At 40.2% G+C, this 16,916-nt stretch overlaps 1 protein-coding gene across 3 annotated transcripts in view; it reads right to left on the reverse strand.

Annotated features, from left to right (window-relative positions):
• antxr1d (ANTXR cell adhesion molecule 1d) overlaps positions 1 to 16,916 on the reverse strand; it is a 38,114-nt gene that overhangs the window by 17,787 nt on the left and 3,411 nt on the right. For 2 of the 3 annotated variants that reach the window (XM_061689544.1, XM_061689546.1), the window contains exons 2-9: positions 11,010 to 11,081; positions 9,471 to 9,542; positions 6,384 to 6,465; positions 6,242 to 6,272; positions 6,090 to 6,163; positions 5,534 to 5,602; positions 5,372 to 5,452; positions 5,232 to 5,292 (exon numbers count right to left, since the gene is read on the reverse strand). In XM_061689544.1, coding sequence (XP_061545528.1) covers positions 5,232 to 5,292; positions 5,372 to 5,452; positions 5,534 to 5,602; positions 6,090 to 6,163; positions 6,242 to 6,272; positions 6,384 to 6,465; positions 9,471 to 9,542; positions 11,010 to 11,081 — 542 coding nt within the window. The remainder of the gene's footprint in view (positions 1 to 5,231; positions 5,293 to 5,371; positions 5,453 to 5,533; positions 5,603 to 6,089; positions 6,164 to 6,241; positions 6,273 to 6,383; positions 6,466 to 9,470; positions 9,543 to 11,009; positions 11,082 to 16,916) is intronic. The other variant, XM_061689545.1, reaches the window with a different exon arrangement.

Here is a 16,916-nt window from a genome sequence, read left to right on the forward strand (position 1 = left end):
GTACATCAACAACATGAAGACATTTTTTAGTAATAAAAGAACTGAACAGTTCAGCAACTTAAGTTTTCAAAAGATTCAGGTTCAAAGGGAAATGGTCACTTATTAAGCTGAGTGCTTTCAGCCATTTCCTTTCTCTGGTGCACTCAAACTTGTGCATGCCTCATTACGGTTTGTTTATAAGTGTGTGTACGTGCAGAAAATCCATAATACGCTACAATGGTGCTAATGCTAAAACTTCTCCTATATTGTCTCCTATATTGGTGTGTGTGTGTGTATGTGTGTGTGGTAGCCACAAAGTGTGTGTGCATGGTGCGTGTGCGTCTTTGACCTTTACTTTGCCTCGGGCGCTGTTAAAGTGCACTGACAGGGCCTTGCCAGCATATGCTGCGGTGTCTATGTGGCTGCTTCTCAGCATACTGTATGTTGGCGAGCGGGAAAAAAAACACTTGGTTAAAAAACATGGCTGCGGGGCTGACAACAGCACAGTGCCGTCAAAGTGGGTCTGACCTTACCTAGGCCACCACGCATGGCGTCTTCACATGTTGTGTATTTGTGTGCAAGTGGCTTGTCCAGTACTTATTTCTTTGCCTTTTCCATCGTAATGTGTAAGCATATAGTGTGTTTGTGCACCTCTTGCATCCTCCCGGCTAAAAGGAGTGAACATCGGTCACACCTTTAACATTTAAAAGTGCCAGCGTGAAGATCACTGCATAAAAACACAGTAGGGTGTTGGCGTATACGTGACAGTACTTTTTGAAAGGTCACACCAGCCACTACACAAGTCTCTGCTGCAAATCGAGACATGCTTTAGATGTGAAAATGTTGATGGTTTTATACTACTGTGCTAATGTAAATGGTGAAGTTAAGTTCTATTCTATTTCGTTTTAACAGGCAGTTAGTTTCCTGCAATTTTACGTTTTTGTGCAATTTGTTTTTTGCCCAAGTTTTCAGTTTTCTTTTTTGATTCAGTTGTGTGTACTGTATCTCTGCAAATAGAGGATAGGGAAATCCATCCATCCATCCATCCATTTTCTGAGCCGCTTCTCCTCACTAGGGTCGTGGGCGTGATGGAGCCTATCCCAGCTGTCATCGGGCAGGAGGCGGGGTACACCCTGAACTGGTTGCCAGCCAATCGCAGCAATATTTATAAAAATGCATCTTTGGAGGAATATTAAACAATGTTACCAGTATATTAGGAACTGTGGAGAAATCCAGCAAAATGGCAAGAACCGAGGCAGACCATGGACGGAACCAATAAGCTGCGTAGATGCCCACAACATAAACTTGGATGTCAGAGTCTACTGGAATGCCAGTCATTATAAACATTGTCGCCACATAATGTAAGATCTTCCTTATTATTTCACATGGACATCTTTTACAACACGCGCTAAATCCATATTTGCATCCACAAGATAGCTTTTGCGCCTTAGTAGGTGTTGCTGTTTTGGTGAGCAATTGAAACAGGCTTAATGGTTAAAATTTTAATGTTTGTGTGTGAACAATAGATTCTATGAACTGATGTCATTACTTCCCCCTTTTAGTTCTCTGATAAAGAAAGGGAGGCATTCATTTTCAGTTCTCTTAACTGGATGACGCAGGTAGTGACTAATTGGGAGTACATGCTATACAAGTAACGTGAGGTCACACAAAACATTTGCGACTTTTAAAATTATTATTATTTTTTACTGTATTACAAATTGATACAACTCTACTAAGAAATACACCAAATACAATACACTGCGTCTCGATATATCCTTGCCAGGAAGCCAAAAGTGTCTTAGGCTGCTTAATTGAAGTTGAGATATCAGAGTGCTGAGGGAGCATTATACATAAACATATGCATGCACGCACGCACGCACGCACGCACGCACACACACGCACACAATTGCACGCAACACAACACATGATGCTCATTTCCTGTTTGGCCCGCCCTCCCTTTGGGCTCTATTTTAAGTTTAGACCTTAATCACAACAATCAGAGGCATTGCTGACCTAACATACTGTATTTGTACCAGATCCCTGGATGGTACTTAACAACATGACTTATAACACAGTAACACACAGCTGACTGACTACAGTAACTGGAGGTTTGTTTTTTCTTTTTCTTTTTTTATGGCTTTTTAAACACATCCCAAAGAGTGGAACATAATGGTACAAAGCATGTACCGCTCCAAAGATTGTTAAATATAATGAATAGTGACTATCCACAATTTTTTGTCATGATAATTTAAATAATGAATAAGGTATAATAGGTTAGTTCCCTGTATTATCACATGGTGAGTATATTAGTCTCCACACACACAAACATTCTGTCACATACAGTGGCAGGCTAAAAGGTTAATGTCATCACAATCATGGTGGGCCTGGACTGGTGGCACCCTGCTGACTCATAGCATACATACGGTATGTTGCTGCCCGCCACTGTACCCGCTTGTCCATGTCCAGCTTCACCTGAATGTTTGACGAGCATGTGTGTGACTGTCCACATGAGACATGCATGTTGTTTTTTTGGAGTTGTGATGCCACGACACTTGTGTGCGCAGAGAAAGTGGGGTAAGGCTTGTCCAAACGATGGCTCTTCAATCATGTTAGTGCGACGGGACAGCGAAAGGCAGGGAGGGGGCCATGCAGGAAGGAACAACGGGGAGGAACGGGTCAGACTCTAATGAAAGCAGCAATCTCTGCTGTCATGTTAAATCTCAGGTTCAACGTCTGCTTGAGTGTGTGCGTGTGTGTGTGTGTGTGTGTGTGTGTGTGTGGAATCAGTGCTGTCATGTCTGATAGTGTGGCCCAATGTTCACTGTCCAGTCTGATGGCCTGTTTGCAGGCAGCTCAGCCTGGTCACTTCACATCAGTGTGAGGGACCGTGTGTGTGTATGTGTCTGCGTGTGTGTGTATGCGTGCGTGCGTGTGTGCTTAAAGAATAACTATACATGTTAAAAAGACTGTCTTGCATACATGGAGACAATAGTATTAATGCAATATGTCGAGATGATGGTTATAAGATGCTGACCAGTGCTTGACAATCACATTATCTTGCATCACGCTACAACAATAATGTGCGTGTAAAGCACACATGCTGGGATTATTTCTACACGGCTTCATTTAATAACAAAGGATGCACACTGGAGTAATAAGCTCAGTGCATTAGAGTGGCTGCCCTTCATTAATTAGGCCAGAGTCAAGTTTTGGTTGGAGTGAGTTTCTTAGTTCACTGACCATTAAGATGCTCATCAATCGTATAACAAATGAGGCTGTTGGAAAATATTTGGGAACATGTCGGCTGATACACTGGCAACAACCCAAAGATAATTATCACGAGGATGCTGATTATTGTCCTGCTCATTGCTCTAATTATTGTCTTCTCCTCCTCTCTTTTCCTCCTTACTTAACCATTACTGTACAACAGTAAATAGTAGCAAATCACATTCATTACGGTTCCATTCTATTTAACTTTTAGAGAGGTGGGCTCCTGCAACTTTACATTGTGTGCAATTTGCTGTTTCATTGCTTGTATTACAGTATTTAGGTAATTGTTCACATTGTTATGCACAGTCCTGTTAAATGTTTCTGATGTATTTTATTGCATTTTTTTTGGTGACTGAGAAATAATTCCCTCCACCAAAACAATGGTGGATTGAATTTTGTTAGGATTACACAAAACCAGCACAACAAATTTTCCTGAAGCTTTGTGGAGGGTCTGCACGCATGGTGTGCAAGAACTCATTCAATTTTGATGAGGATGCAAATAATAAGAGTTGCATTTTGACCATCTACATTGGGGCCAATTAGGGCAGTGACCAACCAAATGTACCAAATGGAGCTGCATCTATAGCACTGGAGTAGTACAATATGGGCTTGCATTTCTTGAATTGCTACTGTCATTAAATATTAGAGATGAGAGTTAACTTTGTCATTGTGCACGATATGATATACAATATATATAGATCTAATGAAATTAACTAGAAGTTTAACCAGAAGTTCAGATGTAAGACCATCGACAAGTATCATTCAAGGTGTTCTATATACATAAAAACTGTAGGATACACTGCATATCGGGTAATTAAGGTATTATCCACATATCGTTGCTGTCGGGCGAAATTCTCGCATCTCAAAAATCTTGTTTTACAAGAAATAAAAAAAAAAAAAAAAAATTTTCAAGCTATTAAAATAGAGCTTTGATGAGTGGTTAGCACATCTACCTCACATTTCTGAGTACCGGGGTTCAAATCACAGCCTCGTGTGTGGAGTTTGCATGTTCTCCCCGTGCCTGCGTGCTTTTTTCCCGGGCACTCCGGTTTCCTCCCACATCCCCAGAACATGCGCAGTAGGTTGATTGAAGACTCTAAATTGCCCGTAGGCGTGAATGTGAGTGCGAATGGGTGTACCCCGCCTCTCTACCGAAGATAGCTGGGATAGGCTCCAGCACGCCCGCGACCATAGTGAGGATGAGCGGTACAGAAAATGGATGGATGAAGGTATATAATTCGCAAAAATAACAGAACAGTGTGGGTACTGAACAATAGTCAGCATCAAATTGACCAAATTTGAACATAGGTTTCCACCTAACAGCTACAATATGTAGGCTACAGTCATGTAAATGTACTAGGTGAATGAGTTGGTGCAAAAGTATGACCAATATTTAAGTGTGACAAAAAAAACCAAATGATTTAATGTACTGTCTCATAATGGAACATTTTCTCCATTGGTCAACCTGGTATCAAGGCTACTCTCCTAAGTGATTCCTAATAAGGTCATGTCAAACCTCATCCATCCCATGGACTCACAAAAAGGCTTTTGCACCATCTCATTTGGTATTTGTTGCCCTTTTCACTTCCTTAATGTGGCATCCAAAGGCCACCCATGCAAAGATGAAGAGGCCTAAGTAGAGGTTGAAGGAGCCAGACTGGCTATTTAGCATATACGATGTGGCAAACTAGGCCAGGGAGGAAGCCATGCTTAAAGATTCATGGCTAATTCCTCCGACCAATTCCAATTCCTCCTCCACCCCTTTTGGCCCACTTGCAGGGGCCAAGCGACTATGCTAATCTCCCCCGGCCGTGAATGACAATACGCTGTGTGTCACCGTGCGGCCATAGGCATCTGTGTGATTACTCAACTTCACGGTCCACTCCAGAGGCTTTGGATGCCTGTCATCTGACACAATCACACCCACACATTACTGTTTCAGTGTCTGAACGAGGGAACCTTTCTCACCGCACAGCCCTTACCTCCTGCACACACACTGGATGGCTCAGCTGCGAGGATCTCAATGCAGGACTTCTTGATGATCTAAAGTACGAGACAGTTTGACGAGATAACCCAATTTAGTGTGTTTCTTTGTGTATATACGTGTGTGTGTGTGTGTTACCGAATCAATGATTCCCCTGAGGGCTTGGAAGCCCCCCAACACAGGAAACACATGTTCCATAGTGTCCGCAATGGTCGCAAGCTAGAAAAAACATACACATAGAATGTTGTATTTGCTTTGTTACATGTTTATATACATTTGATTTGCTTCTGTGCTTCCTACCTGGGTCTGGTTAAACTCTTTGACCCCTACACAGTAAACAATGGCTCCCATAGACCTGGCCCTCTGAGCCTGTGAGGATGGAACACAAACAAAAAATGCAGTGAAGCCAAAAGGGACTCCAGCGGTGTTGCTGTGACTTTTGCACCACCTGAAAGAGCGATTAGAACCTGGAAGCGCCAAAATAAAAGGCTTGGTTGCTACAATGTTATAGAGGTGTCATATTGACACCTATTTATGAGTAAAGCAAGAGTAAATGACTTATGAAACTGCATGGAACCTACTGATTAGCTTCAGCAAAAAAAGACCTTACCATTATCTTTTGTTATGGCACAATTATTTGCTCACATGAGCATTTGTGGATCAAATGTTTTTGGGGGCTTTTGAAAACAGTTTCTCTGAGGTTTTATTTGTTTTTAGAAGTACATGGCAAACTGGAAATTAAATGCTTTCACAGGCTGCATATGGTCCGGAGGCCGTAGGTTACCTATTGCTCATATAATACCTCAAAAGTAGCTGTGAAATATTTGCAGAACTGCAACTCCTCATCCCATATTACCTCTCGTTGAGCCGTGTCAAACTGCCACTCGTTCAGCTCCCCGTCAGTCAACGCGATGATAACACTGGCTGTCCCTGTGAAACACACAAAGTTGAAGGTCTATGAAACAATGTACTTAAGGGTAAGGTACATTGGTAGAAGAAAGAGTTTACCTTGATTCTCTTGATATATCTGTGCATTTGCCTGCCAACACAGACACATGATTGGTCTGAGAATTTTACTGGTTGTGTAATACCTATTTAATTCTGTGCTATTTGTAGATATTGAATTAAATCATTTTCAAGTTGACGCTACCATCTCCAGGCCAAGGTTCATAAATGTGTCTCCTCCCGCAATCACACTTTTTAGAGCTCTGAGTCCTCCAGTGATGGCCTCCCTGAGGGGTAAAAAAAGAAAGTATCATTACAAATCACGCTGGAAGGAATATGAAAAACTCAGTAGAAGAAATTGAGAAATATTCCCAGTGAAACAAATGTGACCTTCTACGGTATAGAGAATGTCCAGCAGAGTAGGAGATAGGTGAGCACATAAGAGGACTACCTGTTGACATCAGGTGAACAGTGAAAATGAAATCACATTGCTTTCCGGCAAATGGCTACAATGAATCATTGCAGTGTCTGTAAGTCCTTTATTGCTGTTATGCTTTTGTTGGTTTAAGGTACAATGTACAGTGAGTACAGAAAGTATTCAGACCCCCTTAAATTTTTCACTCTTTGTTAAATTGCAGCCATTTGCTAAAATCGTTTAAGTTTTTTTTTTTCGTCATTAATGTACACACGGCACCCCATATTGACAGAAAATGTTTTTTGCAGCTTTATTAAAAAAAAGAAAAACTGAAATATCACACAGCCATAGATATTCAGACCCTTTGGTCAGTATTTAGTACAAGCACCCTTTTGAGCTAATACAGCCAAGAGTCTTTTTTTGGGAATAATGCAGATGCAAAGATTTACACAGCTGGATTTGGGGATCCTCTGCCATTCCTCTTTGCAGATCATCTCCAGTTCTGTCAGTTTGGATGGTGAACGTTGGTGGGCAGCCATTTTCTGGTCTTTTCAGAGATCCTCAATTGGGTTTAAGTCAGGGCTCTGGCTGGGCTATTCAAGAACAGTCACGGAGTTGTTCTGAAGCCACTCCATCGTTATTTTAGCTGTGTGCTTAGGGTAATTGTCTGGTTGGAAGGTGAACCTTCGGCCCAGTCTGAGGTGCTGAGCACTCTGGAGAAGGTTTTCTTCCAGGATATCCCTGTACTTGGCCGCATTCATCTTTCCTTCGATTGCAACCAGTCATCCTGTCCCTGCATCTGAAAAACACCCCCACAGCCTGATGCTGCCATCACCATGCTTCACTGTTGGGACTGTATTGGAAAGGTGATGAGCTGTGGCTGGTTTTCTCCATACATACCGCTTAGAATTAAGGCCAAAAAGTTCTATCTTGGTCTCATCAGACCAGAGAATATTATGTCTCACCATCTCGGAGTCCTTCAGGTGTTTTTTAGCAAACTCCATGCGGGCTTTCATGGGCCACAAAGCCCCGACTGGTGGAGGGCTGCAGTGTTGGTTGACTTTCTAGAACTTTCTCCCATCTCCCGACTGCATCTCTGGAGCTCAGCCACAGTGATCTTTGGGTTCTTCTTTACCTCGCTCACCAAGGTTCTTCTCAGTTTGGCCGGACGGCCAGCTCTAGGAAGGGTTCTAGTCGTTCCAAACGTCTTCCATTTAAGGATTATGGAGGCCACTGTCCTCTTAGGAATCTTAAAGTTCAGAGGACAAAGATTTTTATTTTTTTCTTGATAACTCTAGAACCCCTTTACAAACCACATCTGCCATTTCAAAGTGGTTATATGGCAGATATACAGCAGTTAAATTGATAAATATGATGCAGAATGCGCCTTCTGCTTTTTGCATCCCGCGCTTTCTGGTCTTCGTCTCTTTCCGGCTCTGTGACGTCACACAAGCCAAACATCCTGTTCATACAGCGTTGTGTGCTATTGTTACATGCTGTTGTTCTAAATTACTTGTTCATTTACTGTATATACTTTTGTTCTGTATATTGAGTATCTTCAAAAATATTCTCTCGTCAGGTCATGTATTCTAATCAGTCATGTCAAACCAACATTACAAAATGACAAATCAACATTACAAAATGAAACTAATGGGTGCTAAGTTACTGTAATTAAATTACTTTATTGTAATTAATTAACTTCACACACACCGAAACGTTAGAGCATGATTCAACAGAACGCTGGCATTATTACGTACAACTGTTAGTGCTAGCACTAGCTTGCTAGGCTACATAACGTTTTGTTGGCTGCTTGTGAGCCGTATCGAGCAATCCTTGAACGAAAGTCTTCTGCCGACCACCACCACCACCACACGTTTTTCCCCATTTTGTTCTTTTTTGACCAACACAATACATGCGCAATCCATAGTTGTTGTCGTGGTCGTGGTAACGAGTGTATCCGGTCGCATTTGATTTGACAAAGCCCAGTGACCGTGAATGACGTCAAAAGACACACGACAAGGCTAAAAATAAACTAGCTTTTCAATTCAAATATACTGTATATGACGGCGACACAGAGTAAATGTCTTTTGCGGAGCTGATCAATGACGTCATTGATCGGATTGGCGAATCATGACATTAAAGCCAATCAGCATAAAATGCTAATTATCGCCCAATACCAATCAAGGTGATCAGATCGGTCTAAAGTCTAATATAAATGTTATATTTTGGGTTATTTAATAATGAATAGTATGAAAAAAAATTACTTTAATTTAGATTGAGAAATTGTTCTTGCCATTGCCCAGTGTGCAATGTAATAACAACAAAATATAGCATTGTGCAGCATGTACAAAAGTTTGGGAGTGTGTCACTGGGGGTTGCAGTCAATTTAGAATATGATATAGTGTTTACAATTAAATGCAAAAACAAACCCAACCCATGTATATTTGATTCTGTGGTGCAGTTGGTTCTTATTTCTTATAGTGTCATGAGGCAACGTGTATCAGGCTTTTTGCTTTGGATATATTGTGAAAAAGAAAACATCTTTGGCCATGTTAAGACAGAAAAATTGGATGATTAGTGAAACTTGTGGTCAAGGGGCGAATGACTTCAACAGAAACGGGATGTCTCTCGCCTCTGAGCATTCCATCAGCTAAAAGCCAGAGGTTTGAAGAAAATGAAGGGGGGGCGGGGGGGGAGCAGGCCTGTAATTTGCTCAGTACCCAAAATGTATTAGACTCATTTTGGACTATGCTAAATCCAATTTTTCATGAAAATTGGCACAGTATTTTCTACAAAATAAACAAATGGCACAAAAAAAACACAACCCCCTGGGAGATAAAGCTAAACATACAATACAGATGTGTACTGTGTCTTTACCTGTTCTCAGTTAACTCCATGATGATTTTGCCATGTGTGGAGAAGACGATGAAGGACATTCTCAACATGGGGCTATGAACACACAGTTGTTTGACATTCACATTCTCAAGTCACAAATCTGACGCATTCCATAAATGACAATAATTGCATATATTGTGTTCAGAATTTTTTCATTTGTGACCCACAACCCTAGTGAGGATAAGCAGTATGGAAAATGGATGGGTGGATAATACAGAAGCTCCCTAAGGCCAAACTAAACAAAATGGATGCCCCACTTTGACCCAATGGACTCATGATTCCTTCCAGCTATTAAGTAAAAAATATAAAGGTGATAAAAATGCCAACACAATAATATGGTTAGGTTAAATAAAACTATAATCATATCATTGAAATGAAATTGTTTTTATTTAAATTATTGTAAATGCCCATGATTTTCCACTGTTTTGTTTTTATTTTTAGTCAGGCACTTTGGTGGATAGCTAAGGGTCCTAAAAAAGATGATTGGGAGGGAGTTGGTAAGTTTACTGAAAACACTCATCATAAAATTAATTAAATGCGTTCAAGAGCAAGTTAAGTACTTAACAAACTACTATTCTGAGAAATTGTGACTTTATTAAGCATTATGTTGTTTGTGTAACGATACAACTTATTGATTACTTTGATTTAATGGTAGTTCTGATGCCAGTCAACCTAATGCTATACAGTACCTCTGCTGTTTTTGGGCTCGTGTGTTGATGAAACCCATTTGAATTAACTTATTTGTTAACTGCATTGTCATTTTCATGTACATTTGGATTGTGCTGTATGATGTTTATTTCTTAAATGCTTTGAGTTCAATGAATGCACATACTGTAAATTCATTAAGACTGCACTGTATTACAGATGTGTTGATAACGGTGTGCGATACTGCCAGATTTGGTATCAGTCCGATAGCAATTGCAGGGGCAGCATCGCCGATACTGTGATGCTTTGATGAATTTCAAATTAATGTTAAGTGACTTTTTTATTTGGGGTCATTAATTAGTTAAACCCAACAAAGCATTTAGGCAACATTTACAAGTAAATAGAAAATACTTAATTAAATAAATTATTTCTCTGCAATCCTTCAGGTCCGTATTTTTATGTATGCTGCTGGCCGGGCCACGCTGGTAGAGCGTAGTTGTTTGTTGACCCGAGTCACATGACTGGCGGCACAACATCAAAACAAAAGATAAGGATCAATCTCATGACACTAATATCAAAACCAATGTTGGTATCTATATTATCAATATTTTCAATCTATCAGCCCAACACGAGTTGACGAGTTTTGGAAGTTGTACTCTAAATGCAAAGAGCACTTCTTTAAAAGTTGTTTATTTACATTGCCAGCAGATACCATTTTTGCCAGCAGATAAAATTTTTCTGACTTCTGTAATTAACATTCAAAAAAATGTGTTAAGTTTCATGGTATTTTTGACTGAGTTCTCAAAGGTTTAAGCCACTTTCAGACTATCCAGTGCTTGGCAATTGGCAAAGTGAAAGTGACAGTAATGACTGTACCTGATATATTTCTCTGCCAGCTGCTCCACAAAAGAGTAAATCTCTATCCAGTGATGCTTCACACTTCCAGATCTGTAAAAGAAAAAAAAACATACTGTTGGTAGGGATTTATTTTGTTCTAATGTATTTTTATTATATGGAAAACAACACAAATAGTCTATTATTCATAATTGGAAACACGCTTCCAATGAAACCTTAACCCACAATATTTATTCACAGAGACAAATAAAAAAATACAACTTCAGAGCAAATGTATAAACAATCGTTAGCATTAGCGTGTTTCAGTTTTGTATAATGCAAGACTGGTGAGACTGTTTGACATTCTTTGGTCACATTCCATTATGTTGCACTGTAACCTGTTAGCCTTGCTCCTACACCTGCTATATGCTGCTACTGTTTACATGACCATCTCCTTAATGAAGCCCAGTCCCAGGGGGCTGCTAATGGGGGCTAATTGCTGTCGGGCCAGAGGGTTGAGGTTAGACTGGGACAGATGCACCAGCCTGTAGCAGTGAACATGTAGCAGGCAGCTGGCCTGCGTCTGTTCATGCGCATGTGTGTGTATGCCTGTTTGGTTGTTTGTGTGTGGCAGTGAGGGGGAACAGATGGTGATAAGCACAGGCAGCCCAACAGCAGGTTGAGGGAGTAAAAAGGCAGTGACATGAACAACAGAGGGGTGCACAAGTAGCACTCAGCAGGGGGTTTGCAATGACATCAAACAGCAGACATGGACAGAGGATGGTGGTCTGAAGAGTGTAACAGTCTCATCAAATGAAGAAAGGTCCGAGCTGTTTTGATTCAAGATGCCTTTCTTTTGTGCCACCTGTTTAACCAGTCACTTCCTGCTCCACTTATCCTTTCTCTAGAAAAGGAGGACATGCTAAAGGATTCAAGAGGGGTCTGCCAAGGACGCAGTCTTCACAATACCATATAAGGGTTTTGAAGTCCTCCTTCCGTTTTAAGATTCAGAATCACCTCAAATAAACAAAAGAGACTCAAATACAGTACTGTCTATTTGTAGGCAATCATCTCTGCTGGTACTTAATTCGTTTTGGATTATAAAGCAAAAGCCAAGCATTACTTTCTAGTAGCTTCTCAAAAGTCAGGGTTAATGCAGTTAATACAAGTATGCTAATGTTAGATAGTCAAACATTAAGGCCTTCATACAAAGAACAGTTTTTTAAGTCAATGTTTTAAAATACAGTGGAACACAAGTCTTACAATTCAGAATTTCAGCCACAAATCTGAAAGTATAATTAAAGTTTGAATTCCGAACACCTCAGCTCAGGAAGCATCAAAGGAGTCATTCTTGATGTTTTCTGCTTTTTCTTTGGATTTGTGTGCCTTTTTTGCAACACTTACTATATTACAAAAGGAAGGATCAGCCTCGTAAAGTGGTTTTATGAGAAGAAGAATGTGAGAAGACAAGAGAGGAAGAAGACTATATGCCTGAAGTAAGCGGATTCGAGTTGTGTCCTTCCTTACGGGTTTAATTCGTTATATAACCAAGCTTGTAAGTCAAAACACTCGTATATCAAATCATCTTTTCCCATTGAAATGAATGGAAATGCCTTTAATCCGTCCGAGACCTTGTTCTCCTGGTGTGCGCACCTTGGCTACAGGAGGGCAGTATAATCCAGTCATATAGACACAAACGAAGAAGAGTTTCACAACTAAGTGAATCAGTAAGTAATATTTAGAGTTTACACCGATTTTATTGGGCTGCTCGGTATCGGCCGATATTTAGCATTTTATGCTGATCGGCTTTAATGTCATAATTCACCGATCGGATCAATGACGTCATTGATTGGCTCCGCAAAAGACATTTACTGCGCATCGCCGGGTGAACAGTATATTTGAATCCAAAAGCTAGTTTATTTTTAGCCTTGTCGTGTGTCTTTTGACGTAGTACTGTAAATATCTGATGGCCAATGAAGTTATTTAAAAAAAAAAAAAGAAAGTGGGTCTTTTGACGCAGTACTGTAAATATCTGACAGCCAATGAAGTTATTAAAAAATAAATAAATAAATAAATAAAATAACGTCGGCGGTGTGGGACAGACAACACGTCGGAGACAGGCAACACGTAATCAAGACAAATTTGCTCTTTCACGATTGCACTGTCAGACTACTGCAATAAAATCTTGGTTTCCGATACCACCGCATCCCGTTTTTTACGATCATTGGGCTTTATCTTGTCAACTCAAATGCGACCGGATACAATCGTTACCGTGGCGACGACAAAAAGAGTGGAGCGCGCCGACTTTGTATTATAAGGACAAAATGGGGAAAAACGTATGTTGGTGGTCACCGTTGCTCAGGACAAGAGAGGACGTTCGTTTAAGGCTTGCTTGAGGTATGTTCACATACTTTTAATACGATACCGCTCACAAGCAGGCAGTAAAATGTTAGGTAGCCTAGCAAGCTAGTGATACCACGAACGGTTGGACGTAAACATGCCGCCGTTCTGTCGAATCATGCGCTAAGGTTTCGGTATGGGTTAAGTAATTTAATTAAAAATAAAGTAATTTAGGCAAGGTGAACGACTGGTTAGAGCTTCTGCCTCACAGTTCGAAGGACCGGGGTTCAATCCCCCGGCCCTGCCTGTGTGGAGTTTGTATGTTCTCCCCATGCCTGCATGGGTTTTCTCCGGGCACTCCGGTTTCCTCCCACATCCCAAAAACATGCATGCTAGGTTAATTGAACACTCTAAATTGCCCGTAGATGTGAATGTGAGTACAAATGGATGTTTGTTTGTTTCTATGTGCCCTGCGACTGGCTGGCAACCAGTTCAGGGTGTACCCCGCCTCCTGCCCGATGATAGCTGGGATAGGCTCCACGACCCTTGTGAGGATATGCGGCTCAGAAAATGGATGGATGGATGGATGGATGGATGGATGGATAAAGTAATTTAATTACAGTAAGTTAGCACCTATTATTTCTGTCACGTAATGTTGGTTTGACCTGACTGATTAGAATACACGATCTGACGAGAGCAATGATTTCCCACCTTTATGGCGCCAAGGAACATATTTTACAATTGAAAAATCTCACAGCACGCCAACAAACAAAAATGTCACAAAAAGTGGATACATTAATTACTGTATTTACATCCTGCAATCAAATAGAAGACCATTCATTTGTTCTGGCTGTCACTATGCCTCACTGGCATAAATAGGGGAACAAAGGTACATTATTTATTGTAAATATAATTATTTGAGCAATGAAGTACACAAATATATACAGTAAATTAACAGGTCATTTAAATAGACACATTCCTCTATCTTGTGATCGGTCATCATTTTTTTTTTAAACTCGCTGATCGGCCCCAAAAATCCTGATGGTGTAAAGCCTAGTAATATTAGTCATTTTTCGCAGAGGGTAAACAAAATATGCCTTTGAGTATTGTTGTATTTTCTGTCTATATGTATTGTTACACTGTTTGTGTTCAAATATCTGTTACTTAAAGCGTTATGACACCGCTACATAGATGCTATTTGTTAGCCCACCTATGGAATTTTACATTTTGTGTTAGCATTATGCTAGTGGCCATTCAAAATGATGTGATTGTTTTAAATACGTAATGTGTAACTCTTTGTTTTATGTTAAGTCTGACAGTAAATGTCAACTGGGAATGGCAAAAAATGTTAAAGCCTCTTTCATAAAGAATATTTCACTATGTACCAAACTGCTGCTTGTCGAGAAATTAGTTGCGTTCGCTGCCACCATCTAGTATTTGTATCTCATCTTTTTGCCTGCAAATCAAAGCAAAGAAAAATCTGCAAAGCAATGGCTCATATCGCTAAAAAACTCGTAAGGTACCACTTTACTTTTACCCAGGGTACGTCATCACTTGACACAGTTAAGATTATTATTATTATTTTTTTAGGTTTTACAGTGGTTAGCTTCTTTTTACACTTATATGTCAAATAGGAATGTTAAATTCAGATTAATCTTAATAAGTTTATTGATTTTGTCTTAATAACAGTGGTTAGCTTATTTTTACAATAGTATGGCAAAAATACAGTTAAAGGTGTTTTTAGGTTAACACTGACGTTGTAACAGATAAGTGCCAATTCCATTACATCCTTTTCGACATTTCATGACAAAATCAGAACAAATCACATGTTGACTGGTGTCATGGAATGGATTGTGTTTGACCTTTGAGGGTCCACTTAATATTTGGCACTAATCCCATCTTCTCTCTACATGCTCTGTGAAGGTTCCAGGTGTTCCACATTATTTCCATCAGATTTCCATCTGAAATACTAATCCTAAATCTCTTACCCATATTCACACACTTTTACAAAAACAACAGATTGAAGGTTTTTAGTACTTGAGCACAAAACTCCAAATTCCATCACAACCGACAACACTCATTACTCTATTTGTGGGTTAGAGAGGAAATAGTCAGACTGCTATTTGGTGTAGGTTTGATATTGAGTGTCGGAATGCAGGAAGCTAATGGTTCTTTTTTCATTTTGTCTATCTCGATCTAGTCTCGCAACATGTTGGACGCCATAGTTCTCTCCCACTGAGGCACTGCTGAATGGGTCACCGTGTGGCATTAAAGAAGGGAAAAAAGGCCAATCAGATGGTTGGGGGAAAAAAGAAGAGCAGCAGCTTCCTGGAGGCCTGTGGAGACATCCAGAAGTCCAAGCACCGGGAGAACTGGCCATGCGTGACGCACACTCCTCAGGCTCCTCTTAAACTTTTGGAAGCAAAGGGTAAAGAGTGAAGACCGGCTGACAGATGTTGCCGTGGACGCCCCAAAGAGTGAAATGTCATTCAAAGTGTTCGCTTCACAGCTCCTATGGTGAGTACAAGGGAAACTGAGGACATGCAACAACAAGTTACACAAATCACTAGCTGGCTGCTTAAACAAAATTAATGCATAACTTACGATTTACTCTGAACAAATAAGAACATGACATTTAACCATATACCCTCTAAAGTCTTATTTGCACTCCGGTCTGCTAGTAGCATGTTTTGGCATGTCTAATCGCTCTGCAGCCCTGAGCATCATTTTGCAGTTGGACCCAAGACATGACAAAAATGTCGATTATCATGTCTGAGCAGCTCCCAATGTCCACACTGTCCTATGCACACTTGTACAGTAAATTACACAACTCCTACAGTAAACGGCCAACAATATCCTTACTGGCCGTTTAACCGAAAGAAAATCATTCTGTTATGGCACAGAATAACAGTTTGTTTACTACAGCAGTGGTTCTCAATCTTTTTACACAAAGTACCACCTCAAGAAATACTGGGGTTCTCCAAGTACCACTATAAGTAGCATAGTCGGCCCAAGTGGTCATCAATAATGAGGCAATGGTTTTATGCCTAAAAAAGTACAGTTAATATTATTGTAAGCCTCACTAGCATTATGCATAGTTTGAACAACTTAAAAATAGGAAAATTAAAACATGTACTTCAATTATGATTCAATTAAAATGTCATGGACACAACTTAAATAAGAAAAAATAATAAATGACAGGTGAAGGTCAAGCAGGAGGTGTTTTCTGTGCAATCAGTCGACAGGGTTAGCACTGGGTCATGAAACCTCTTAGCCTATGTGGCTAAACAGTATAGAAATCTCCTACCCACACTTGTGTGTAGTTAGCCACAACATCATGTGTGTTTATGTGGCTGAACCTTTCGTCGCACGTAGCCATAAGCTTTAACGACGTGGGCCCAATTAAAACTACCAAGTCATCAATCAGGAGTAGGGCTGAAGGATATGGGAAAATACTCTTAATTGCGAGGGTTTTTGTTTGTTTCTTTTAAACAAATCCTGCCATTGCGATTTAGCATCTGATTTTTCGAGGAAGTTTGTTTTCGTCAGCATTATTCCCTAAATACAATAAATAAATTATTCTAGAGTATGACCAACACAACACTGGAT

This window comes from Phycodurus eques, chromosome 11 (assembly GCF_024500275.1).
Source record: "Phycodurus eques isolate BA_2022a chromosome 11, UOR_Pequ_1.1, whole genome shotgun sequence".
Lineage (NCBI taxonomy): Eukaryota > Metazoa > Chordata > Actinopteri > Syngnathiformes > Syngnathidae > Phycodurus > Phycodurus eques.